The sequence below is a fragment of the Hippoglossus hippoglossus genome, chromosome 13 (assembly GCF_009819705.1).
Source record: "Hippoglossus hippoglossus isolate fHipHip1 chromosome 13, fHipHip1.pri, whole genome shotgun sequence".
Classification (NCBI taxonomy): domain Eukaryota; kingdom Metazoa; phylum Chordata; class Actinopteri; order Pleuronectiformes; family Pleuronectidae; genus Hippoglossus; species Hippoglossus hippoglossus.
In genome coordinates, this window is record NC_047163.1 from 4,326,756 (window position 1) to 4,354,093 (window position 27,338).

At 43.0% G+C, this 27,338-nt stretch overlaps 1 protein-coding gene across 4 annotated transcripts in view; it reads left to right on the top strand.

Moving 5' to 3' along the window:
* The first annotated feature begins 4,390 nt into the window (after positions 1-4,390).
* LOC117773359 (rho GTPase-activating protein 42) overlaps positions 4,391-27,338 on the top strand; it is a 61,812-nt gene continuing 38,864 nt past the window's right edge. For 2 of the 4 annotated variants that reach the window (XM_034605200.1, XM_034605202.1), the window contains exons 1-3: positions 4,391-4,703; positions 23,254-23,349; positions 26,036-26,097. In XM_034605200.1, the coding sequence (XP_034461091.1) occupies positions 4,550-4,703; positions 23,254-23,349; positions 26,036-26,097 (312 nt within the window). In that variant the 5' untranslated portion in view covers positions 4,391-4,549. The remainder of the gene's footprint in view (positions 4,704-23,253; positions 23,350-26,035; positions 26,098-27,338) is intronic. The other 2 variants (XM_034605199.1, XM_034605201.1) reach the window with 1 other exon arrangement.

Here is a 27,338-nt window from a genome sequence, read left to right on the forward strand (position 1 = left end):
GATGAAAGATTGAGAGCTGTGCACCGAGCAGAAACGATTTTTTTTTCTTTCCTCGCTGTCCATCTCCCAGTCATCATCTCTCAGCCAATAACCCAGTTCGGCTCTGCAGAGTGCACACGGCAATTAACTGGGAGCAACAGGGTTTCTGCTAATGTCTCACATTTCTCTGCTCGCCGCGTCGACGTAACAAACTGCCCCCCCGAGGGCCGCTGCTGCAGAATGATGGCACCGGAGTCGGAATTGACAGGGGCATGTTAGGAGCCAACAGCCCCCCCGCCTCTCTCACCGCGAGGACACCAGACATCTCCTCCAGCGCACGCCGAGTGCCCCACTGCGTGATGCAGCGATATCAGAGGGAATCTAATCAGAAGTCGCCCGACTTGCAGCATCGCTCATCGCAGAGCTAATCGATGCTTATTGATGGGCAGATGTGTGTCTCGTATAATTTCTTCCCCCCACACATATATACGATACGTGAAAAATGTCACACTCTCTCTGTGTGTGCAATGTGTTTCTAGCATGTGTGAGTGCGTGCGTAGTCTCCTACGCAGTCTCTTTATGTTTTGTTTTTTTGTTGGTCTCCGAAGGTACAGTCACAGAGAAAGACATGCACGGCCTCTCGGTAGAATTATGTTTGCATGACTAATATGAATGTGCAGCAGCCTTTTATGAGAGAGGAGTTCAGGGACACAGTTCTCTATTGAGCATCATCTTAATTAAACCAAATTCCCCTCAAATACTCTACAGGCAGCTATTTTAGATTGCAATTAGCCATGCTTCATACAGCTAACCATTCGTCCACTAGTCTGCTGGTGTGCGTTTTCCTAGACAACCCTCCTGCATAATTCCTGCATGCAGCTGGACTGCGGCGCACATTTAGATTTGTTTTCAGAGAATTAGCCGTCCACTGAACCGTCGCTGTTCCCACGGTCATATCCCACCAAATGGATAATGCCTGCAAAGGGCGTCATTACGGCGGCAATAATCACTTCTCCTGAGGCAAACTGGGGCCCTCTGTCCAGTTATCATCACATGTAGGGTTAATATAATTTAAAGCGGTAAACCACGGCGAGAGTCACGTTGCCCAAATGAATCACTCCGGGCTTCTGTTCAGGTTTCATTGCCAGCCTGCAGATTTCATCACGGTGAATGTGTGCGGTATGTGGCGGGAAACAGATGCAGCCGCCGCCGCTGGTTCCTCGGCTGCAGCCAGAGGCCGCTCTCCGTTCCAGTCTCGTGTCCTCACAGCTGTTTGACGCAGAACAGAAGCACAAAGTCCAAAATATAGAGATAGCACCATCGCCTCAGAGCAAGAAGGTTATTTAAGTTTGCCTATTCTCCCTTTACAGGCCTCGTTGGACGGCTTGAAAGACATAAAAACCTGAGTGGATATAAATGTTCTCAATCTCAATGAAAAGAAGAGTGAGATCATTATTTTTGCTGCAGGGGCCCGATGGTGCTTTTGGCCCCGATAGCATCCTGCAATCGATCTTCTGTGAAGAATTCTGGTGTGATATTTGAAAGCTCACTTCAAAACAGTCGAGCAAATTAGCTCAGCTATCAAAACAGTTTTTTTATTCAGCTAAAACTTTCCAAGATTTGGAGAGAGTTGTTCAGGCTTTTATTATCTCTTGGTTGGATTATTAGAATTCATGGGGGAAGTACAATAATCTCTAAGAGGTAATGAAATGCTGGTGATTGGTATAAAGCCACTCGCCACTGGCTTCCTGTCAAATTCAGGATCGATTTTATTGCTTGTTTTTAAGATTTTAAATGCGCTGGCACCACTTTAGTTAAATTGTTGCATCCTCATCACTTGAGTTAAGTTTGAGACCTTGATATCATGATGTTAACATTATTTTTTTTGTATTATCTCTTTATTGTGTTTTTTATATATATTTAATATTCTTTTATTTCCCTCTTTTAAGCCTGTTCAGCACTTTGTTCATCTGGGGTTTGACTCGACTTGATCCCTGGATTTGGGTTTAAGCACCGGATAAGCACTCGAGATAATGGATGGAGAGTCAAAGATGCGATAACACTGTAAAACCAGTTGACAGACACTGATATCAGTTTGAGTTAAGAGCCTGTGTGATCTTAAATTAAACAGTGTGCTCCTCACGTCCACGGTCCTCAGTGAGCGTGCATTGATTCCTGGGACGTGAGACAGGGGCTCCGTCCTGTTTATGTAATATTAATAAGTTGGAAATCATAAAAAGTGAAGTTGCAGACCTGTCTCCTTCAGCTGCAGGACACACAACCCTCCCAGCCGTCTCTCTCTGGCAGATCCATAATGTAATTGGGCTACCCTCGGGTGACGCAGGACATGCTTGTTAAAGGAAAATATTCCTGGCATGCTGCTGAAATTGTGTTTTTACCTGATCAGATGAAGCACTTTTATATCCAGGACACCAAGTGATAAAGTAATTCAGTGAAAATCCAGTTTGACCACAGACCTAGTGGCCATTGCCGGAATATGACGTTAACACACACTAACAACACAGCCCGAGTCACGTGACGCAGCCCAGGAAGAGGATCTGTCTCCAAAGATTTATCTCACAGCCTCCTACGGCCCAATCTGCTATCTTATTTGGAAAAGGGTTGCTGGTTAGTCATCAGGGAGGAAACGGTACAAGCCTCCCGTCCAAAGCCCCTCCACACTCGCAGAGCTTATATGGTTTTGCTCTTGATAGTGAAGCACTGAATTATTTAAGCATTTTCATTTGTGTGTGTTGGTTTCAGCCAATGCTGCAACATCCGCCTCTCCATGGAGATGTTTTGTATTTTATTTTTCCACACTTTGCTCAAAGATAAAGCCTGTTCCTGGTGCTGCAAAGCACCATAAGTAGAAAGAGTCCTCCAAAAGACTTAGTGCCACTAGTGACAGAGCCCGTGCTTCATGCCCGCTGAGATACTTACATGGAGCGTGACATCATTATCACTATGCTTCCCTGTTGCATGAAGAGAATGTGACAAATTCCCCTGACTCCAATTAGGCTCCTGTTTAATTACTTCCTTTTACCGAAGTATTAACTCAGACCCCTCCCCTCAAATCCTCACTAATTCCAGAATGATGCATTGTCATCCAGACTTTCTGCACCGTCTACAACTTTAAAACCCCCAGACATGATTTAGCCCAAAAAAAAATAAGACTGAAGCAGAGTCACGACTCAGGAGGTGTTAAAATAAAAAGAAATCGAATTTAAAAATGTAGTATTGCTGCACTAACTGAAGAGTTTAGTTGGACTAAGTTATAGACGATAGAGTCGTCTGTTAAATGGATGAGATAGTTTGTAAATTCGTGAAAAACAAATGGATTCGAAGAAGAAATTAGTCATAACAAGTACAATAAGCTTCTTGTGCAGTGTGTGTGTGATAATAGATGACGTGACAGCTCCCCAAAAGTTGAAATTCAAAAATTTGAACCAGTTATTACTGTTTAAATTTGCAGCATTTCCTTCATGTGACCAATGCAATTATTTCACTTAGAGTCTTTAGGGATGAAATGGAGACGTATTGAGTCCTGATCCACAGAAACGGCTTCAAACTGTCCTTAACTAACCAGCAGGAGTCAGAAGACCACTGTTTTCTATGATGTGGGAGAAAATCAAAGTGGGAATTAGGAATTAACCAGCTATCACAGTTCAAATATTAACTTTTACTTCCACGTTTGAATGAATATTTGAATTTCAAATAAAAAGTGACAACCATGTAATGCAGTGAGTATTTAATTTATTTACTGTGGAGTTCAGATTGTGTTGATGGGGACCCTCCAACCTGGTGAAATCAGTGTAACTACACTTATATAACATTTTAACATGTTCTTATTTTAGTTAAAATCTGTTCTCTTATATGAATTACATTTTACCATGTTTTTATTTTTATCTATATTCTATTTGAAGCACTTTGAGCTGCATTTCTAGTATGAGGGGTGCTATACAAATTAACATTATTATTATTATTAATAATAAATAATAACTTCCCTCCCTACGTTTGAATGAATGTTTGAATTTCAAGGGGCCCCTCAAACCTTTAGAGCCGGCCCTGCTTTAACTGCTTAAAAAACTTGTAAACTAATAAAATGTGAAATCACAGAGGAAAAAACTGTGGAAATATATATATATATATATAACCTATAAATATATAATTTACACATGCACATGTCTTATTACATTTAGCTGCTGTTATATAAATGCATTATATAATCCCCGTGGGTTTTATTGAGACGCAACCTTTGGACATTGGATCAGTTATTAGAGACAGAGATAAGAAGCAGGTTCCTCCCAGGAGCAGTTTCAACCTGACCCAGTCTAACCAGCAGGAGTCACAACTCCACTGTTTTCTGTGATGTGGGAGAAACCAAAGCGGAAGTGAGGAACTCAAGAGGAGCGAGGGGAAACTTTTTTTTAGGGGGGGAGAAAGAAGTTGGAGACGGTTGAATCATATCGGAGCCGAGCGGGATGAGAAGTCAGATCTCTAATAATCTCAGAGTTTGAAGAGTGTGTGTGTGTGTGTGTGTGACTCTGTGTGTGTGTGCGCGTGCGTTAGGATGGGACTCCCCACTCTGGAGTTCAGTGACTCCTTCGTGGACAGTCCGGACTTCAGGGAGCGACTCAAGTGTCATGAGATCGAGCTGGAGCGGACCAATAAGTTCATCAAGGACCTGATCAAAGATGGAAACATGCTCATCACCGCGCTCAAGAGTAAGTTGCTCCTCCGCGTGTGTGTGTGTGTGTGTGTGTGCGTGCGTGTGGAGGCTCTTCTGGGCTGCGGGTCCAGGACCAGGTCCTGGTCCTGGTCCTGGTGCAGAGGATGCTTCTCTGCAGCCTGTGGACAGCGGGTCTGCTCTGAATCACATCTGTGAAAGTTTTAAAAACTCCACGTTCTTCATTGTTCTGAGGCCGCAGTGAGTCTTCCTCTTTGCTCTGAGACTCTCTGACGTGCACAGACTTGTTTTAACTGAGGAAGAGTCAGAGCTGCTCACGTGAGATGAAGGAGTTCAACTGTTCAGAGTGACACTCAGAGATTAGTGCAGGGGTGGAATTTACTTAAACTTTTCACTCTCACCTATTAGGTAGTCTAGCATTTAGTATATATATGTGTGTATATGTATATGTATGTGGATATATACAGTATATGTATGTATGTATAGATGTGTGTGTATATTTATTTGTATATATACATTTATGCAGTGAAAAAACATGGCAGTCACGTCTTCTAGAAGTGTCATGACAAGACATTGACATTCGGAGCCACGGCCACGCCCCCCCCAGACGAAAACCCACCGATAATACAACTTTAAATCAAAAAGTCTCTGACATGAATTAAACCTAATTTGAAGTTGAATCAGATGGAATCTGAAGGAGCAGTAGGATTTTGAAGCGCGTGTGAAAACGTCAAAAAATCACACCAAATGTGTTCAAATCCAAAATGTCCGACTTCCTGTCTGGTCTGGTGGAAAGTGGTGAGAGGATGTTGTGTGTGTGTCTTGGCTTGAAACACATCTGTGCCAAATTTAATTTCTCTGGACGGAAGTACATGAATAGAAAGACCCTCAGTGAACATTTTGTAAGGGGCGCTATCGAGTCATTTACCGATGCACTTTCCTTAGCACATTGAAATATGTCAATTTTCCCCAGAACGGACAGTCACGGGAAATTTGGTGAGTTTTGGAGGCGGCCGCCAAAAACTGCTCTGGCCCTAATAATGACATCCTTGTATATTTGTGTATTTTCTTGTTGTAAAATGTATTTTTTAGAAATGAAACTGTGGCTTTTTATAGTTTGACACAGTTTTTCTTCTGAGTGTTTTCACATCTATGTTTCGATATCACGGTTCCATTCGATGTCAACAACCACTGAGCAGCACTTAGCCGAGAGAACATCGTCTCTTACCACGCTATATTTAAAAGAATCGTCTCTCAGGGCAGAGGAGGCCAAACGTATCTCCGATCGGGGTTTTTATTTAATTTTTTTTGCAGGGAAATAGTTGTGCCGGGGCCGGGCAGCACAGGTGGAGAGGAATATGCTGCTGAATGGTTTATTCATGGCGGCGAGGTTACTCAGTGGCACGGTGTCAAAGGTCCGTGCAAACAGTTTAATACCAAGTAAGACCTTAACGCTCCAGGTTGAACTCTGCATATACGGACGGAATGAGACCCTGATTGCCTTTGATTGGGTTATTGATGCAGGAAAACATCTTGGTCCCACCAGGTGGCCGGCCTCTCGGAAGATTAAAAATTAAAATCCAGGAATGCTAATCAACCGGTGATGAACCCTGATGCGTAAACTGTCTGAAAACCCCAGCACGGAGCTGATTTGAAGGAACTTCGCGTCTTATTTGTCTTTCCACGGTCGTGACGAGGGGGGTGAGGCCTTTTTACTGGAATACCCGGTTTCAGTCGGGGGCAGGAAGCCGAGGAGACGGATGTAAATTATTGATGGTCTTTAACTCGGGACGCCGTCGAGGTTTATGACCCTTTATGACCTGCCATCAGTGGTGACATTACTGGGAGACCTTGCGCGGACCCCGTTTTAATAGTAATCATCTCGAGTTTCTACATGGAATGGTATAATTGATGTCTCCGCCTGTGCTGCCTGAGAGAATGAGGCCTGTTGAGCCAAGGTTGACTTCATGTTAATAGATTACCTGTAAAATGGGAGCACACATTATTGAAACCACACGGAGCAGCAGTTCCTGGTGTGTGTGTGTGTGTGTGTGTGTGTGTAGCTACAGCGCTCTGTGTGTGTGTGTAGTATGTATGTGAATGGGAAGATTGTCGTATATTTGAAGACGTGTGTGTACGTTAGAAACAGAGGTTTGGTTATTTCTTACTTCCTTAAAGGACTAATTGTGTAGTGTTGTGTGGCGCTGACTCCAGGTTGTTGCTGAAATAATGAAGTAGTAAAGAGACTTTTTGTGTATTTGACTTTTTGCCTCTTTTTACATATAATAATGGTTATAAATAGTTTTTTCTTCTTGTACCTCTTATTATGATGTCATGTATGTATTAATGCTCCTGAAGATCATGGTCTAAATGTTCCCATGTTAGTTATAAACTTAGTTTCTGTTGTTGGGCAGAGATCTGTCTCCAGATGCTGTAAAAATAGCTTCACCTCACTATTTGTTTCTGGTGCTTTCTGTCCTTACCTGTTGTCCATAACAACCACTGACTGTTATTAGTCCCTCTGCTGGAGTGCAACACACTAAAGGCACTCAGTGATTCTCTAGAGTGTTTCTTAGAGATATGGGGCTAATAATGATGTTTTCGATGTGGTGTTTTTTGTGTCACTTACTTAATGTAACAGTGAAAGTGGAAGAGATTCAGACGAGCTAAAGTGTGAAAAGCTCGACCTAATGTAAGGAAACAGGTTTTACAGTGCAAGCTACTGCAGGGATATGGCCAGTTGAATCAAAACGCTGGAGCACTGGACCAATCAGGCATCTTCAGCACTTCAAGCCCCGCCCCAAAAGATTCCTGTGCTTTCGTTTAGTACTAAAAAAGGATTTTTTAATTAAAGCTAGGATCGGTCATCGTTGAAATGAATAACATCCCACCCCCTCCCATCAGCCCTCTCGCTACACCCCCACAACAAATAAACATGCACTGCCTGACTACTGCTAGAAGACGACTTTTCCGTGACTCCCTCCCTAACTTCTCGTCTCACCAGCCGTCCTTCAGACCCTGGTCCCTGTTGCTGCAAAGCCTCCTGGGAAAAGTTGTCCTGGTCAAAACGTGGCCTTCAGTCAACTTGTGTTTCACTAAATTTGCAGTTTTTCCGGTTTGTGTTACATCAACTTAATGTTGGAGCCCCAGCTGCATTAAGCATTTTCAACCCTTATGACCTTGTTTAAATCACTCTGAGATAAGAAGGACATTCTTTCTTGTTGTACTGGGAAGCTCAGGCCTCCGTCCTTCACCTCATCGCGTTGTTTCACTCATGAAGACGTCATTACGACACTTTTCGTGTGGTGCAACGTGTCGTCACAGTGGATGACGCCACCGGGGGATTTCCCTTATCTGCCCTCTCTTCGCAAAAACTAAAAAATGTAGGTTTCTCAAAAAGTTAGATATGTATTCAATTTCCTTTTTCTCAGTATGGTTATGGTTTATTTACTTACATATACTTTTAGCTGAGGTTGTAAAGAGTGTCGTGATATGAAGCATTTGATAATATTCCAACATCCCATGTATAGAGTTCTAATAGCAACCAGAAAAATTTAACTACAGCAACAAAACTAACACATAACAATATGATTGTGGTTTATAAGAGCAAATATAGGTTTTAATTACCATTACTACACACAATGTATTTTCCCTCACAGATATCTGTTCTATAACACAACGTGATAAATCCATCTGCTCCAGGAGATGAAACGGGACATTAAACTGAAAAGGTTAAAGAAAACAGATGATATTCCACACGTGCTTAATACGTGGCGTGGAAGAGAAACATGATTTTTCCTCCATTCCTCCATTGTTATTATTTTTTTTTCATCACGTACCACGGTTCACGTGTGCGTTCCCATTTGCAGTCCTCTCTTCTCACCACCTGTCAAGTACTGTTCAATATTCATTAGCCTTTTAGCCGTGGATTGACTGGCCGGCTCCCAAGGAAAATATTTGAGACTGTTTGGCTCACTTTACGTTTTGACCTTTCTCACCAGCCACTTGTTTCCCTGGCTTTTGTCATTTTGTTACGCTCGCGTGCAGCTGCCTCGGGTGTGAGCCTGCATGCGAAGAGTCTGACGGCTGCACGTGACGTCACGGATGCTGCATCTATGTTTTCTATCGATTAGGTTTAAACCCGAGTTACTGGCAAAGCAAGCATCCTTTAAAAACTGTTGTTGTTGTGTGATTTTTGTCACAGGCGGTACACAATGTGGGTTAACATTTTTTGACATTGGTAAATGTGCATGAAAAACATTGGAAAATCACTGCAGCAAAGGTCCAGTGCTGGTCCCAGTGCAGCGAAGGACCCTCTGAGAGTCGGGCAGCTTTTTGGACGACGGCGTCCGTCCTTCACACATAATTTGTGCAAATTTGCAAAACAGAAAGTAACTGCTTGTTCTTCGCTGGAGCTTTTTTTTTTTTCATCCCTTTCTGCAAAAGCTCTCAAATTTAAGGGGCGTTGAGCACTTAAAAGTTATTTCTATGCAAAAACCCTTTTTAAAGCATGTTTTTATACATCTGAGTGGGTTTTAGCCCATAATTATATTAGCTGTCTGTCTCCAGCCGATGCCCACGTCTGTTCACCAGCCTCACTGTACAAGCTGAAATGACTGGCTGACACGCATGCAGGTTGTCATTATAAAAAGTACAGTGTTTAGCAAGTCTGTAAAAGGCACCTTTTAAATGTCCCGACTACGCCTGCGTACTTCAGGGCTCTTTTAATGCAACTTAATCTAGATGTGATTAGCCAGTGTTGTTTTTACTGAAGGAGGACGTGACGTGTGGACGTTTGGTGAAATGTGATTTCACAATCGGCTTTGGGAAACTCACAGTGTTTGTTTGTCTGAGGACAGATGATGCTCCCAAGGCTCAGCCACAGGAAATGTCCTGTAAACATGCTTGTATAACCATCCCCCCATCCTCCCTCAGATAGCATTTGGGCTGACATCACTGTGTGTGTGTGTGTGTGTGTGTGTGTGTGTGTGTGTGTGTGTGTGTGTGTCGGACTGTGACTGTAGAACAGGCCGTGTGTTGCAGGATTATATCATTTATAATGTATTGCTGCTGCTTTGACTACTTTGATAAAATTTAACTCATGTAATGGAAGTGAAATACCGGGGTACGTTCTGTGCCTCGTTCAGCGGTAAAGCCGAGCAGAGCGGCGAGCCCAGGCTCACGCCGCACTGCGAGGGGACTGGCTTGTTTTTGTGGACAGATTTTGATAGAAGGATTACACATTGTATTCCTAAAAGCTGCTTCCCCCTCAGACTGTGCAGGGAAATGTGTTTGACTCCAGATTGAGGTCTGCTCAGAAGTGCTCCGTTGTCACTCTGTCAGTCAAAGTGATTGTCACACCGAGCACATCCTTCTCGTGCCTACAGCCGGTATTTCTGCTGTCGCTTCTTCTGCCTGAAAAGGATAACATGATGCGCCGTGTTTCTCCTCCGCGAGATTAAATATTAACTCACTCTCCCACGTGCTGACTGTTGAATTGTGCATTAATAGTGTGATGAAAGCAAAGACTTCTGAGCTAAATGTTGTCACCCTGATATGCAATGTTCATATTAAAGGAGACATTATGCTTTTTCAGTTTCTTTTCTCTTTTGCATTGAAGAATTTGTTTTGCTCTGCAAGATAAAAAGACCCAAATACAGGGAGGTCCTCTCCCCGACAGAAAACTCTGTCCTCGTCATTAGTCCAGGCGATACTGCTCCATCATTGTGATGTCACAACGCTCCACATTAGCATGACGCACACCTAGCGGCTAGTCTGACACGCCCCCTAACGTAGCCAGGTAACGCGAGAGCGGAGGACGATATTTCCTACACACACACACACACACACACACACACACACAAAGAGTGGTTGACCAATCAGAGCAGACTGGGCTTCATCTTGTCAGCGGCCAAAAGAGGAAAATGAACATTAATGAGCATTTAAACATGTTCAGGTAATAACCCAAATTAAAATTAACATTAATATGAGCATTGTGAGTCTCTTTTATGATGAAAATGACTGATAACTGATCACATTGACTTTCAGAAATGTTGCTTTGATGACCTGACATCGACGGAAAACCATTTATAATACATACACTGGTTAGCTGAGGCTCAGGAGGTACAGGGGCTTTGTTCAGTCCTTTGAGTGGATACAATATAATATACACTGCAGAAATCTATTCATCCTTTACATCCCTGCGATGCACCAAATGTTTCTCTGGTAAAAGTTGGTGATTTTGCAAGTCAACCTACGCAGAGGCTAAACTCAGACTTCGCCTGGCACATTAGAAACTCTCCGGCCCTGTGGGTTGCCAAGTTTCATCACGAAGTGTTTGCACAATGGGTGTTTAATTTAAATTAGGCCTGCACACCTCTTGTTTTCTAATTGTCTTGGAAGCATCTCATTGCCTAGATAAGAGCAAGGCGGCTTCACACTTAACAGATCTCTTGTAAACATTTTATTTGGGGAAGAGCAAAGCCAACCACCACCATGGATGTGAAATCCGTATTTTTTTGTTGGTTTTTTTTGTCTGTCAAGTTCATCTCCGTCAGAACTCGAGTCAGTCGTGTTGTCTTTGTGTCTCAACTCAGTCTAAAGGCTGTGGACTCGGTGATAAATGGTGGAGGCCGGCCCCCGGCTGCCGCCTTTCATTCCAGCTGAATTGCAGGAGCTAATAACGGATCTTTTTTTTCTTCTGTGGAGCTGAAGAATAGACTGTAGCGTTGCATCAGCCTCATATCAAAGAGAGGCGGGATCGTCTCTTTACTAATTCAGATTCAGTGAATAGGTGGATGTTAAAGGTGTATTCTCCCTGTCGTTATCTCATCATCAGTGACTTACACATTTGAGTCATTGATTAAATTGGCAGACTTATTTTCCCCTGTGTGTGTGTGTGTGTAGGTGAGGTCCTTTCCCAGTATAAAAACTGTCCTCATGAGGACCAGTACCCCGTCCTGATGAGTGAGGGTTTAGGTTAAAGTTAAGATGTGAGTTGTGGTTATGTTAACGTTGGAGTTAGGCTTGAATTGGTCACGGTTAAGATAAGGGATAAGGCTTTGGTTTGACTGTCCACAATGAATGGAAGTCAATGCAAAGGATAGCTGTGTATGTGTGTGTGTGTGTGTGTGTTTGTACAATTTACTCAACATAGCATGGCCGAATTTCCACCAAACTTGGGGGGAGTATTATTTTGCTTGGTATCTTCACCTGATTAACTTTTGGAGCTGATGGTCAACAGAGGTCAACAAAAAAATATGGTCCGAAAAACAGATTTTCCAAGATATCGCCGTAAATGGCCTTGAAAGAAAATCTAAAGTTTATATTGATCATCAACGTATTTCAAATTATGTCATAAATAAGTTATAATATGACATCATTCGCAGGTGTCTCTGCATCCTATAGGACTAAAGATACGACCTTACATTGCTTATATCGATCGGAAAATAATCATTTCTGATCATATGGTTGGAATAACATCTGCAATCTACACCTTATGTAGATTAACCAATATATATTACAATATAAAATGAGTATATAAAGCATGTACACAGGGAATCTGATGCTTTTCACTAATAGTGGTCGGCATTACATGTAATTCATTGTAAAGTATAAAGTCAGTGTGTCTGCAGACTGTCTCACTGCTCCCCACCAGACCAATGTATGTGATGCAGCGTCTTCCCCTCCATGTTTTATTAAGACCTCCCTGTCGCTCCAGACTCAGGTTGACCAACTGCCACTTAAAGTTACCGACTGCCACCACAGACGTCAGTGAGCTGCTGGGTTATTCGATGAGGCTTTGTTTCAGGCAACTGCTGCTGGTGGTGGGAAGTGTTCAGCATGCTCCCTGGCAGGGGGGGGGCGTCTGGTTGGCTCACCTGACACGGCTGCACGCCAGCCCTCCTCCACCACCGCCACCACCCGCTGGGGGCGACTGACAGGCGAACGTATAAGTAAGCAGGTGCAAGGGGGGCCTTACCTGAGGGGCTGCCCACCCCCCCCCCCCCCCCAAATGGAATCAAAGTGGCACAATGCGCCCCACTGTTGCATCAAAGAGATCTCCCCGTGTCTCGTTAAGCTCGGTGCAAAGAAGCGTTCCCCTTTGAAGACCTTGTAATCTGAAATCAGCGGCGTCTCGCTGAAAGAAAGCGCCGCTGTGGCGTTTCTCACTGCGCCGCTGATGTACGGGGCTGACAGGCGGCTGTCTCCACTCAGGCTGCACGCTGTCGCAGGACGCTTTCTGTTTTTTGTGTGTTTGGCTCGACAAAAAGACAAAAAGGCAAAGCCTGGTTACATACGTGGCTCGTGAAAGAGAAAAGCTTTCAGTGGAGAAAAGCTGCAGGTTTTGTTCATATTGCTTTTCACTGGAGCGTGTCTGCAATGGTTTGCGTTAGAGTGCTTCATTAAAACACCAGAGGAGTGAGAGCGCAGCGCGGACTAATTAGCATTGTGACGAGTGTGTAACACAGAATGCTGCAAGTGTTGTGCACTTATATATTCTGGCAGGTTTCAACATGTGTGAGTCAACGGGAGCTTGAAATACTTCCCTTCATGTTTTTTTTGTGTAATTTTATCATTTTAGTTTTTCATCAAAATTTGTTTATTTTAAGCTTAATTCCGTCTCTTTTCATGAGCAATTTTTCTCTCTTTGGTGTTTTTCTTTTGTTGAGACTATTAATATTATTCACAACAGATTTTATTGACCTCACAATTCAGCCTCAAATGCCTTTGTGTCCTTGGACCAATGAAGACACAAATGCTGCTAATTGGAAATTAACTCAGTATAACCCACCCTTTGTCTTTGCAGTGCATTTTAGAGATACAGAAGTTTTAATATTTGATGTTGCGCATGCATAATATAATAACACGAGGCATTATGATTATATGGCTATTGCTATATTCCTTTGTCTTACTATGTATCCTGGTATTTTAATCCTTACGTGTAATATGAAATTTAGAATCCTAGCTGTGCAGATGTGTTACATTTAGGCACAAATGAAGAGTTTGTGTTGTAAAGCATCAGTGTAATTTTAACTAAAAAGATATGAATGTACCTACCTATCAATATTCTTAATTTTGCATGATTGAAAATATGTTTTTTATTTAATTAGATCACATTTTTTAACAAGTGTTACATTGGCTAGAAGCTCAGAACTGCACCTAAGTGGTGCTCCAGAATTCTGAGCATGTCCTCAAATTATATTTAATGTCCCAGTAGCTACGGAAGTAAACATTTACTTTAGCTTTTGTTGCCAGAAAGCCGAAGACTTTCCTGCAGTGTCGTCTGTGTTTTGTCAGGGTTGTCAGCGGATGGAATTCGGTAGTATGTGGTTGCCTTGGAGACGAGATAAAGGCCGTACCCAGGGGGCTTTGCTGTGCGCTGACTGACAGCCGCAGTCCTCCCTCACATCTCACACACCGGGCGCTAACCGGGGGTAGCTGCTCCGTGCGCTCGTGTCCTGGCTGTGTGGTCAGAGCTCGGCGCTCTTTGATTAGAAACCTGCACAGGAGGATATCACAGTGTAACTTTTGTTCGCTCTGTTTCCCTCTCGCATGCAGGGGGAGATGACGTGTTGGCTGTGTGTGATGAAAGGAGGAGCAGAAATAATCCAATAATTAGAGCCCATGTGTTTTTTTTTCTGTTCCTTTCGTGCTCTCTTCTCTAATTTCAGAGTCACACTTCATGTCATAAACAAGATCCTCGGATTCGCTCCTTTCATGACGGCGCTGAACCGCGCAGCTCGTTTTCACACCACATCCTCAAAGTTGAGATTTGTTTGTGCAGAGGAGGTGGAGTGAAGGTAGAATATGTGGAGGAACCCGTGACGTGCTCTAACTTCCTCCTAAAGGTGTTTCTTCTCCTTCTGTCTCTCATTTCTCACGTCCTTCCCTTTCTTCCTCAGCAGAAGCGAACCCCGAGCCTGCTGCCGTTGTACGTCTGCGTTGCATCAGACTCTGTGAAGTGTTGTTTACTCTGATCATTGTAAAGTAGCTGCGACATGACAAGTCTGTGCAGAGCATCGTAAACATGAAAACTGGAGCAGCCCTCGTAAATGTCACTACGCGCTGTGTAGGGTGTTCAGGCGCAATGTTTGTACACAATAACAGATTTACCTTTTTTAAAACTTATTTTCTTCACTCTGCCGTTTGTGAGACTTTAATCTGATGGTCAAGCAAACTGAATCAAAGCTCTTAACAATCGGCCTTATTAAAACTTCAGGGTTGGGAGTCGACCGGGAGAAGAGAGAGACTGAAGCTGATAAACGACCTCACAGCTGAGGGTCTTTGTTTCTGCAGAGTTTCAACCAAAACTTCCAGATGTACAGTGTGGAATGTGTTTCTCTGCTTCTGCCCTTACTGCTTACCTCAGGTTAAAAAACCTATCCGTTCATTTATCTTCCTTTTCCACTGATTCTCTTTCCATTTATCTCTGCTGCTCGGCCTTGTGATCACTTAAAGTGAGGCGGTCTGTGCTTCCCGCTAATGGGTCAAAGTCACTCTGTAAATAATGCATATAAATAGGAAATAAACTGAATTGTTGTTGCAGCTCTTCTTTTTTTTTTGGAGCGTTGCCCTGATTAAAATATTTATTCATGCATATCTTCAGGTATAGACACAGCAGGACGGTAGTAATGAGCCTCAACACGTCGGCAAACCTTTCACTCTGCAAGCGTTTGTAATGACTGGAATCAGACACGGTACCTGGACACGAACATTCATTTAGTCAAGATGCAAAAATACATTCTCTCAAAAACATACCTCTTGGGTTACGACTGCACATATTCAAAATACACCACATTTCCAAATTAATATTATTTTAATAAAAAATGCAGAAGTTCAGGAGGGGGATTTTCTCGGCATTCAACCATGGACTTGTAAGAAAATATCAATACATTAGTTTTGAATTCAAACAATCAATCATCAATAAAACAAATATTAGAAAATGACATCGTGAGATTGATCACACCAGTGGCAAACTGAGTTTTCAGTCATGAGGGGGTTCACCATAAGATCACACCACCTACAATGCACGTCAATATGTTGATGCCCCTATCTTCAAACTCCTCCTTCATTTTGATCCCAACTTTATAAATATGAAGTGATGCGATCGCGGTGACAAAATCTGTCCAGTTCTCCTGCACGACCATTTTTGCTGCGTTAACTAAGTTGGTGTGGAAATCATAATAAACATGGGAAGGGTGCTGATATCTGTAACGGCCTAATTAAGAAAGTGAAAAACTACCCCTTTATTCAGCTGACAGACAGACAGACAGACAGACAGACAGACAGACATACAGACAGACAGACAGACAGACAGACAGACACACAGACAGACACACAGACAGACAGACAGACAGACAGACAGACAGACAGACAGACAGACAGACACACAGACAGACAGACAGGATGCAGCTGCAGAGACAGATCAGTGAGGTCAGTTTGGGTTACAGCACGTTAACCGCTCACCATCACTCTCCATGTGAGGTGAGTGACTCTCTACTCAGAGCTTGTGGGATGTTGTAGTATTTAACTCGGGGAGCAGAGAATCAAAGCCGTCCCACTTTCGAGCGACCTTCTGCTCCGGCAGCTGTGTCGACCACATCTCCCACAAGCCCTCGACACACGACTGCTCTTAAAGCCTAATGGGAACCGTCGCCATGAAATGCGAATTAAAAAAAAAACATGCTAAAATAATGATTATTTGTCTAAAAAGTAAATAAGTTGCATGTGTTGCTTGAGAGTGTTTTGTGTACATGTGCCGACCGTGTGGCTGCGGCATCCGAGTATGTTTGTAAGGTAAAATGTCTGGAAATGACATTTTGAGAAATGTGGCTGGTTATGATTTTTAAATGCGTCACAGCAGGTTTTTGTAACGTAGACGTATCAAGACACATTTTTGAATCTGATAAGAGAGAAACCGACCCAAAGACCTCTGAACATTTTAAATATCAGTACATATACTCATTTTTCAGTGCCTTGCTCTCAGTAATATGATAAAATGTGTTTTCCTACATTATATTTTTCATTCTACTAAAGGTTGTTTTACCACAGCATTGCCAAAATATGTGTATTTTTATATTTGAACTTAATAATAAATAGGTTTTTATCATTTTTGTGCTATTGACATATTTCCAGCCGTGTATTATACTGGATTCTGTTCCTTAAAAGCAGAATCATGTTGTTGTTATCACGTGGATTCTCTTTATTTCTTTGTATTTTCTCCGTTGTCGGCTGAACAGTGTTGTATTTTTCGAGGTTGGGGCCGGTCTGAATGTCAGAGCCAAAAGATCATCCATTATTGATGGTCCTGCGAGCATCTCCAGACAACTCCCGGCTCGGTATTGATCTCAAATCAGCAGCGTTAGAGTCAGGAATGATATGAGCACATCACCGGCACAATACATCTTCTGAAAAGGTCCACTCAGTGGCACTCGGAGGGGCGGCGACACGCACACGTGGTCCCAAATACCCTATACTTGAGATATTGTTGAGGTGTGTAAGTGCTTTTTCAATCCTCGGTCTTCTTATTCTGTTCCTCCGATAACTAAACTGCACTTAAATACGATATAACAACGCCGACTGTCGGGTAAAGAGAAAGATGCTCACTGACGAATAAAACTCTTTTCTTTAAATCTGGCTGTTTATGCTCCTGCAGAGGTGAGAGCATTGATTTCTCTGAGCTTTTAAGGCCATTTTGTACTTTGGAATTCCTGTTGGATAAACTACTGTAGGAGTAGGAGGTTTGAAATCAGTATGTATTATAAGAGTGAAAGATAAACCTCCAACAGACAAGTTATAGCAAACAGTGGGAAAGATGAGACACGTGTTAACTTGTCCCTCCAGCTAGTATTGGGCTGAATTAAATGTAAAATAAATCCTATTAGCTGGTGTCTGTATCCTTCAAGCACATTTCCTTTCACCTGGAGAATATTTATTTGCCACTCATCTCTACAGCGCCACAGGGCTTCATTTGATATATTTGCGAGACATTATTTCAGCTCCATGCGATTTGGACGTTGCGTTTTGTGATTTCAATCATATTTCTATTGATTATTTCGCCCTAACTGCGATTCTCATGCACTATTGCTTTCATCACATATTTCATTCTGTTGTAGCTTTAGCAAACGGGGTAATGCATGGAAGCAGTTTTCAGACATGGACTCGACGGGTCTGGACATTTTGAAGAGCGCAGCAGGAGAATGTCCGAGTCAGACGCGTTCACAACAACAGGAAAATGTCCGCGACGTTCAGGCGAGAGGTGACGACAAAGAATATGAGGAAAATGTGTGTATTTCAAAGTGTGTCGGCCAACAACTCTAACCTCTGTGTCTTTTACAATCTATATATCTTGTTTTGCCTTTTTAATTATAAATTCGTCCGAGTCCTTAAATCCTCCAGGACGTGTTGAAGCTACATCCCACTCTTTAAATATACTTGCAAACATAGGTTACTTTCACCTCGGCAAGAAGAAACTCCGACCCACTCACTGACCTTCATGTCACTGAGTTATGGAAAAAATTTTAATCAAGCACTGCGGCTATTTTGCCCCTCGACTTAGAATCCAGCTTCATTAGTTTTGCTCCCAAAATGTTTTCTTTTTCCACTTGTGGAATAAAACACATTATTGGAAACTGCTTGAATATACTCTGCTTTTATAGTTGGCCTATGTTTTCAATCATTAATGCATCATAATAAAGATTTGATGCATATTTAAGTCGTGTTAAGCGAGGTTTATTTTCGTCTTGTCTTGTATTTGGAGCTATTTTCGGCAGCATAACTCAATATGGGCCGTTATACGAATGTATTCAATAATTCAAAAAAGGGAATCTGCCTTTTAATGCCTCAGAATAGCTACAGGGCTTAGGGTTAGAGATTTTATTGAGCTTTTACATGCTGTTGTGTCTGAGCGCCTAAAAATCTGTTTTTAGAGCAGCTTGGCAGCTGTGTGTTGATGTTGGCTAATTAGGGAGTTTGAACTTTTTAAATACTCCACATAAACTTTTTGAAAAATGCTCAAACCGAGACAGATTGGAATATAACACAATAATTCAGTAAAAATTAAGTAGCAGCACAATATTAGACTTTAAACATTTAACCGACTCTGCTTTCCAACCTTGAAGTCCAGGTCAGGATATCTGAGATCCTCGGGCACATTTTTGTATTTGAGATGTTTTTCTTGGATACTGGAAGAAGTGAGAGGCTTTAGATGAGGAAACGATTCAGGAAATGAAAACTTTGTCTTGTAGTTTTTTTCCATAGACCCTATTAGGTTCTTGAATGGACATGCAACACTGCGGTTGACTCATAACTGCAAACAATGAGACATTTGCTCTTGGCTAATTCTGGCTCGTCGCAGATAAGTAGGTAGACGTACACGTGTGCAGTGAGATACCGCTCCCTGCTACAGATTCTCCTCTGCTGCTCGGACGTGGAGCTCCCAGCTCGGCTGCCCGTGGCTCCAACAGCGGGATGAGAGCAGATATCGAGCTGCGTAGAACTCTCCTCTTCTCTCGGATTTTTAATCATGTTTGGATCAGTTCAGCAGCATCGGTGCTGGGATTCATTCCTGATCGCTGCATTGAAACTCGTTAAAAAATACTTCAGATGATTTGCACCTTGAGCCGGCTTCTTCTGCGCTGCAATGAGTGGTGAGGCATCATGGGTAGTGTAGTCCAAATCGGTCTAATTAAAGGAATAAAACAAATGCAACCTCCACAGGGGTGCACTGTACGCTATGTGATAAAGCTGTTAACATCCAATCATGCTGTGGAAGAGACAGTATAAAACTGCAGGCTCAGCTCATTCTCATTTTCTATGAAGACAACGAGAGGAACAGACCTTAGATCTCAGCGGGTTCGTTGTCTGGGCACAGGCAGCAGATGCTCAGACTTCTCAACTGGCCGGTGTTTCAATACTAACAGTGAACTTTTTATGTTACACCTGCATTTAGACAAAGACATCTGTAAACACGGTCGTCTATTGTGGTCAACAGCGGACGTTTGATGACCGTGATGCTCGTGAAAAACCACAAAGCACAATTCTTCCCCCGGGGGCGGATGGAGAAAGTCGATGCGGGTTCGTGATCAGACTGTGTCAGCAAGAACTGGTCATTTACAATTACATAGAGATAGATACTGTAGCAGGGCTGCAGCACATAAAGCTCCTCATCACCAATATGAATGCACGTTTGAGAGTTCAGTGGTGAAAATACAATAATCACTGCAGGTCTAGATCGTGCTCTTACCCCCCATGGGTAAGGGTACGAGTGGAAGAAACCGGTAGAGCTCAGGGTGGGAGAGAGAGAGAGAGAGAGAGAGAGAGAGCAGGGAGCGGTAGGAAAGAGAATAGAGCACAATCAGGTTCCCCATGGAGATGTACACTAATAGTAATAATGATTAGAAGACTAATAATAATTGCAGTAAGATTGTAGAAGCAGTGGGGGGTTTGCAAACACAGCAGATCGAGACTGCAGCAACAGGAGAGAGACGATTAAGCACAAAACAGTTGGAGAGGAGAAAAGTTTGAAACCTTTTAAAATGTGGAGGATGAACTTCCTCCCAGACACAGACTGGGAGATGGTTGGAAGCCGGAAGATGAAGGCTCTTCCTCCCAGTGTCCGTCTGGAACCACAAGCAGGCTGTGTATTCTAGGAGTGTGCAGGGTACTATGGTGACAGCAGCCAGGGTTTTAACAAGAACCAAGGAATGAGGTCATTATTTCAGTAGCTTTCACTGCTGCTTATATTTGTGAAATAATTATACTTGTTTAAAAGGTTTAAAGTCTGCTCGACATCTTTGTTTAATTAGGTTGTGAAGCTGCGACTCCAAAACCAAGCTGTAAAATTCTTAATGTGAAAAACTTTTTTTTGTTTTAATGCACCAAACATTTGGAATGTAGTCCCAGCACAAATTAGAACAGCACAGCGTAAGACCTACTGTTATCATCTTGCTTTTAAATAATTGTATTTTTTAATCAATTGCATGTTGTTTTTATATGATTCACTTACCTTTCACAGCTTTATGTTCTTTTATTTGCAAATACTTAAAATTCTATATTATATCTCAAAGGGAGTCAATGCAGAGCAGTTAAAACAGGAGCTGTGTGATCTCTCTTTCTCTGTCAGTATCGCCCTGCCACGTTTTGGATCATCTGGTTGAGAGCAGTTTTGGGGCAACCAGATAAAAAGGAATTGCAATGATCCCTCCTGCAAGTAGCAAGTGCATTACCGTGTGTTTCTGCACCTTTTTCACACAGGATGTGCCAGATTTTTTGCGAAGGTGCATTAGTTGAACTCCCACACAGAGCCAACTTCAAGGACTGCCTTTTCAAAGGACATACCCTGGGCAACGATAGCTCCTCACGGCAGTGCCGGAGGCCAGGGCAATGCCATCTAGACTAACTATATCATTAGATGAAGTGTTTCTGGGGTTGGGGCCGAGTACAAGAGCTTCCATAGTAATGTGTGGTTTACACCAAGGGCTGTACAGACCTGAGTGCTTGACCCCTGAAGTGAGAGGATCCGCTGGCTCTGTTATGCCGTCTGGGGCATTTTTACTGGCATGGAGTTAGTCCACTTGTCCCCCTTTTGGAGCGAAGGGTCACAACAAATCGATAAAAAGTGTTGTTCTGAGTGATCGCCTTTATCCTACAGTGAAATATGTCCATCCTGTCCATTCCACAATGTCAGTGTCCCCGTCCCTATGGCACGAGGTGTCCACCGGAGGGTTTGATGAGGATGAAAATTATGTGAATCACATCACCGTCACCAGATCTCGACCCAATTCATCCACCGTGGAAGATTTAGACCAACGTGTCAGAAAGTAATCTCTATGAACAGACTCTGGGTGTGAATGTGCAGAATCTGTAGGCCAGGGACAAGACTTTTGGGGTCTGGATCCTTCTGGTTTTCATTTCTAGCTTCACCAATCATCATCAGGCTCTGGTTGCCCGCAGGTTAACAAATTGTCTGACAAAAGAAACTCGTCAGTAAATGATGTACCGGGAACTGAAGAATCTTGGCCCCGATGTCTGTCTACACCGGAAGCCCCCAACATATTGTCTGTGTCCCCCATAGTCTAATTCATCGGGCTCGGAGACTGATTGGACAGCAGCTCGCCAGCAAGAAAAGGCTAAATTTGGGGGATATCTTTTGGAAGAATGCTGCTCTCCAGAGTGCTTTAATTTCATTAAAAGTGAGATGTCAGTAAAAGTAAATTTACAGGAAGGAAAATACGTCTGAGGCTGCAGAGATATAATCTTTTCTTCTGAATATTTTAATAAAAGGCAGGACGCGCTTTCTCAGCTGGAAATTTATGGAATAGATGAGGCTTAAGCCTTTTCTCTGGAGGCTGTCAAATGTCAGTGGAAATATCAGGACAGCACTTTCTTACATCCTGGAATGCAGTAAACAGCACAAATTTATATCTTTCAGCATGGGGGTGTCCAGATGTGGATTTTCCCTCACGACGTGTACTTTATCACTTCTGACATAAAGGTTAGGCAGCTCAGCTGGGCTTAATTCTTCTGGACAGATGTGAGTATTGTGATTAATGGACAAGCGATGGAGTAAATATTGCAGATATTGCAGTCAGTCACAGACCCGCTATTGTATGAATGTCAGTGGGCTTGGAATTGGACAGTCAGCAGATCATAAAAGTGCATTCTTCTGCTCCTTGGCTCCCAGAAGCTGTCAGACAATAGTCTTTTTAAAGTTCCACTGTTTTGTTGTGGTAACTTGTGACTGTAACAAATGGCAAACTTACCACTAGAACTGCAGGGATCTATTTTAACAGAGTGCACTTTGCTCCTGTGCAATTCCACATTTGCTAGTTCTACTTTTAGTTTCTTAATCAATCATGGGTGCAATCTCCCATCCCCTTTAAAAAAGCCAACAGGTCTGCTGCTGCACAAAGTGACCAAGTGTGTGTGACAGAATGTAAATGCATTGTGCACTCACCTACTGTAGAAGGTGCATTTTACCATCTTCACAATGCATAATGTGACCACAAAAATACTGCACCAGTGACTCCAGACCAAGTCTTTGTTGGTCAATCGCTTTCTGCTTCCTCGAGGTAGCACATAAACAACGATGCACTTGACCACGTGCACATTCAAGGGCGCTCGGATGGAAGCGAGTGCATTTGCTATTTAAACAATGTGGGTGCTGGACGGGGAAATTACAGCCGCATCAGGTGGAAACTAGCGAAGATGCTTGAGTTGTAGTAACACTTGCTCGACATAAGGAGGAAGGATCAATATCAAAATCTACATGCATGCTGGACAAGATTGAAGCCATTGATCGCTGATGGGATGTTTCTAATTATCCTGCTGCAAACTCATCAATAGCTGAGAAGGGGTTTTGTGAAGCTAAGGCTCCTCTGACATGCTGGTATTAGGATGAGACGTCTGAGTCATTAGATAAGTCTTCATGTGACTTACAGGAAGTAGTTCTGTAGCGTATGTGCGTAGAGAAAGGACGATACATTCAGTCAGTTGTCGACTAATACATTTGTAGAATATGTCTTTAATGCGTGATTCATTTGTGCGATGCTTTATTCTAATGCTCAACCCTTCTGATTTCCCAGATCTTTCTGTTGCCGTCCAGAAGTTCTCCCAGTCGCTGCAGGAGTTCCAGTTCGAGTGCATTGGTGACGCAGAGACAGACGACGAGGTGAACATCGGTAAGTTCAGTTTGGCTCAAGACGGGATCTCTTCCCAGTATTTAATATCCTTTCCTCTCTGCTCTCCCCCAAATCAACAGGCTACCTTAAGATTTGTCTTGGGAGACACTTGAACACAGATAATGTCCTGTGGCTCAGAATATCATAATATAATATCATAGTAATTTTACTTTAGAGAAGGTCGGTAATATAGAAGGGAAAAGCTTCATCAGAGTCGTTGGGAGTTGTTGGAATTGGATTTGGCTTTGAGCAAAGATCTTAAAGTTGTCTGAGGTGCATGCATAATTAATGCTATTGATTTGCTTATGATGCTTCCCCTGTATCTTTTCGATCCTATATGAAATCAAAGGGGACTAATTGTGATCAGTGTCAGAGATTAATGGAGGTGCGAACCTCCAAGCCTCCGACAGGAATATGGAAGCAGCTGTGCAGAGGGTCTCTCTGCCTCTAATGGGCAGGACTCCCAGTCTGGCCTCTTCTTCCTTCTCTTTTTTTTTTGCACTGCTCATTATCCCCAGCTTGAGTCCTTTGCTCTGCAGAGCTGGAGACGGCAGAATTACTGTCCATCTGTGCGGGCTAGACTCGATATCGACCTCCTCTATATGAGGCTGTTATGTCCGTCTGAATGCGTAATGAACAGTCCTCCTCTCTCCTTTCTTTATGATAAAGCTGCAATGGCTGTATGATGGGTCACGTGGGGGGGGGGTGCAGCTGACCAATTGTGCTTACTGGAAAAATCCACCCCCTCAATCCAAGCCTCATTGGAATCAAATGTGTTTTCATTTTAAAGCTAAGCTCTCGTTTCCTGGCCTGCCTATCAGAGTGGTGTTGATGTCAGATCGAACACTGGACATTTCAGCTCCCCACCTGTTCTATTGCTGTGTTTTCACTGAGAATCAATGACGCAACAGAAACAAGTGGTTTGGAGTCAGTGCTCATTTCACTCGGGAGGCTCGTGAACAAGCGGATGCATCATTTGCACAAATAACATAATATAATTGAAAAAAAGCACAGCTCCCTTTAAGAGTTTCGGTATCTTCTTTAACTGGAAATGATTTCCTCACGCTCGGAGCTCCCCCCCACGCTCCCTGTCCTCGTCGTCTCCGAGAGAAAAGACCATGATTGCTGTCAGAGGAAAAAAAAAATGAAACAGCCTCTTGAAATCAATCTAGTCATCAATGAAACTGAGTTTTCTGACTGACATCGCGAGACCCCTGTGTGAATGCCAGCCATGATCTTGATGCGGTATCGCTGTAGTTCACTTTGATGCTCCCAACTTCCTCCGCACAACATCGGGATCCTGCATGTGCTGCCAGACAGGTTCACCTGACCTTTTATTGATTTCACTCTATGACTTCTCGCAGTGACATTCACATTTCACGCCAGTTATCTAGGAATCAATGGGGCCAAAGATTGATGTGGCTATAGAAATTTAAATTTCCAGAAAAGTTTCGTGCCCTTCTCGCAGAAGGTCAATCCGGGAATCTCCTAGAAGTGTTCAGAGCGTTCTCGTACGAGCTCAGATCTCAAAGAGCTCGAAAATAGATAAATATCAAGCAGGAAGGCAACATTTAAACCCAAAAAATGTTGGTAAATGAATATGGAAATCTTCCATATTTTCATATAAGCTTATCTTATCTTCTAATTTGTTATCGAGGCAGTATTTAATTTCATTCAGAGATTCATCAGGTCTCTTGCCTCCCTCTCTATTTGCCAGTGAATGATATGCAAGCTGTAACCTCACTTTGACTCCCATTTCCTGTCTTTGGAGCCTAATCTTGTCCCATCAACGGCTCCAGCTGTGCCCTTTACCCCCCCGAGAGGTTTGTGCTGTTGATAAAAGGGGGCTGGCGGCGTTAATAGGAGGCCAGGCTGCCTGCAGGATCACTGGCACAAAATCATTGCTCCCTGGTCTTTAAAAGCTTTGGTGTGTAAATGGAACAAAGTGTCTAAGATGATGCATGGGTCCCCGTGCCCGGCCGCCGCGGACGATAATGATGTTACTGTGTTGGCAAGCAGGGGCAGCTTGACCGCTGCTAAATGGCTGGACACGGGAAGATACAGGGGGCTGACCAACAGAGGCCACACTGTATCTGGCCCTCTATTTAATGAAGCTGTGAAGCTATCAAGGCACAATTCTGTGGCTGATAAGGTTGGATGTATTGTATGCTGAATTCATCTGGCGCTGCAGAGTGCAATACAAGCTATCAGAGTACAGCCCAGATGGCACGAGCGAGTTTCTACTGCATCAGTCTTCGCTACGTTGTGACACCGTAGTGTAAAGCCTAGCAGGGGGAGAAAATAAAGGGAAGCAATCAGTGGGTTCCATTCAATTAAAGTATTGTTTTTTTACTGCTCGTCTTGGTTTTAAATTGGACATCTGCATGATTTTATTAGCTGCTAAAATGTGCTGCACTGAAAGCTCCGAAGCTGCAGCGCAAATAAACATTTTAGCACCATGCTACTGCTTGTGGGGTGCCGGGGGAACATCTGACGTTTAACGACTGAGCCACTGTGGGTTTTTTTTTTAGAAATATCTTTTTTTTAATCATCTGGATGCCACAACACAGAGCGTCACTGTGGTAAACATGTGCACAAGGCTTCATACGTGTGGATGCAGTTGTTTACCACACATTCAGTGTCTTTCGCACGGTGTTTATAGAAATTATCCGTCTTTGTGTTTCAGCACAGTCATTCAAAGAGTTCTCGCAGCTGCTGAACACTGTTGAAGAAGAAAGACGACGCCTGGTAAGAACGCAACTTTGATTTCCCTTCTTGAATTTCAGAAACAACAATATAATGGGAACGCTGGCTCCGACTGAAACTGCACAAAGAGAAGCAGCTTCTCTCAGGGCAATTTTGACTGTCAGTTGATGGACAGCCCTATTTATAACTTGACATAGAAAAAAAAAAATAGTCCCAACAAACAAACATAAATTGCCTATTATCTAGTTTACATTTCTTCAATCCCTTTTATGCTCAAAATACAGTTTCTCTTCGTTTGTTTGCTATTTAAAGTCCCAACATTATGGTTTCCAACCCAGTTCTGTCTCTTGAGTCATATTGTAGCGATTGCTGTTGAATTTCAATACTTAGAATTATTCAGTTGCATTTCACAATAATATGTAATGTTCCCTCGTAACAAACTGAGTTATATATAATAACACTGATGATCAGTACCTTGAACTGACATACTTTAGAGGTACTTTTCTTGACAGAGGAAAAAATATATTCCCATGTGTGTCTGTTGATTGACGGCATCGCATCATAAACAATATCCAACAATCAGAAATGTTTAATGTAAAGCAGAGTAAAACAATAATAGAACAGAGGAAATGTCGACAAAACCAATTAACTCTGATGTTTCCTGTGATGGATCATTGAGATTTTCGTTTCGAGTGCTCTGGCGTTTTGTTTTCCGACAGTGACGGCTCTGACTAAAGGCTGGAATTCAAGCCTCTAAATGTCTGCAGACAAACCAGGCGTGACAAAAAGGGCAAGGGCAGTGGAAGGTGGGGGGGGGGGGGGGGGGGGGGGGGGGGGGGGGGGGGGGGGGGGGGGGGGGGGGGGGGGGGGGGGGGGGGGGGGGGGGGGGCTGCACACAAGTATGAGAGTGTTGCAGAATTGGCCCCTTCCCCCCCTCCCCTGCAATAATATACAGAAGAAAATGAGGGGTTTTGTAAATGTATAGGAGCCAAGAGCTGTCCAAAATAATGTGCAGAAAGTTGGAATAGAGAGATTTTGGGAAAAGAACTGAATCTGCACATTTCTAGCCTCCCATCCCCCAAAGGAAGCCTCTGATAGGGTTGAGCCACTGTGTCTGTATACCAGTCAGTAACTGTGTTCAGCTTCCATAAAACATTTATGCTCTACTAACAATAAAGTACATAATGTACTGAGTACAGTAGAACATGAATGTCTTGTACTTTGATATGCATGTACACTGTGTCAAGTGTTTGTATTTATTCCTTATGGTTACTTATTTCAGT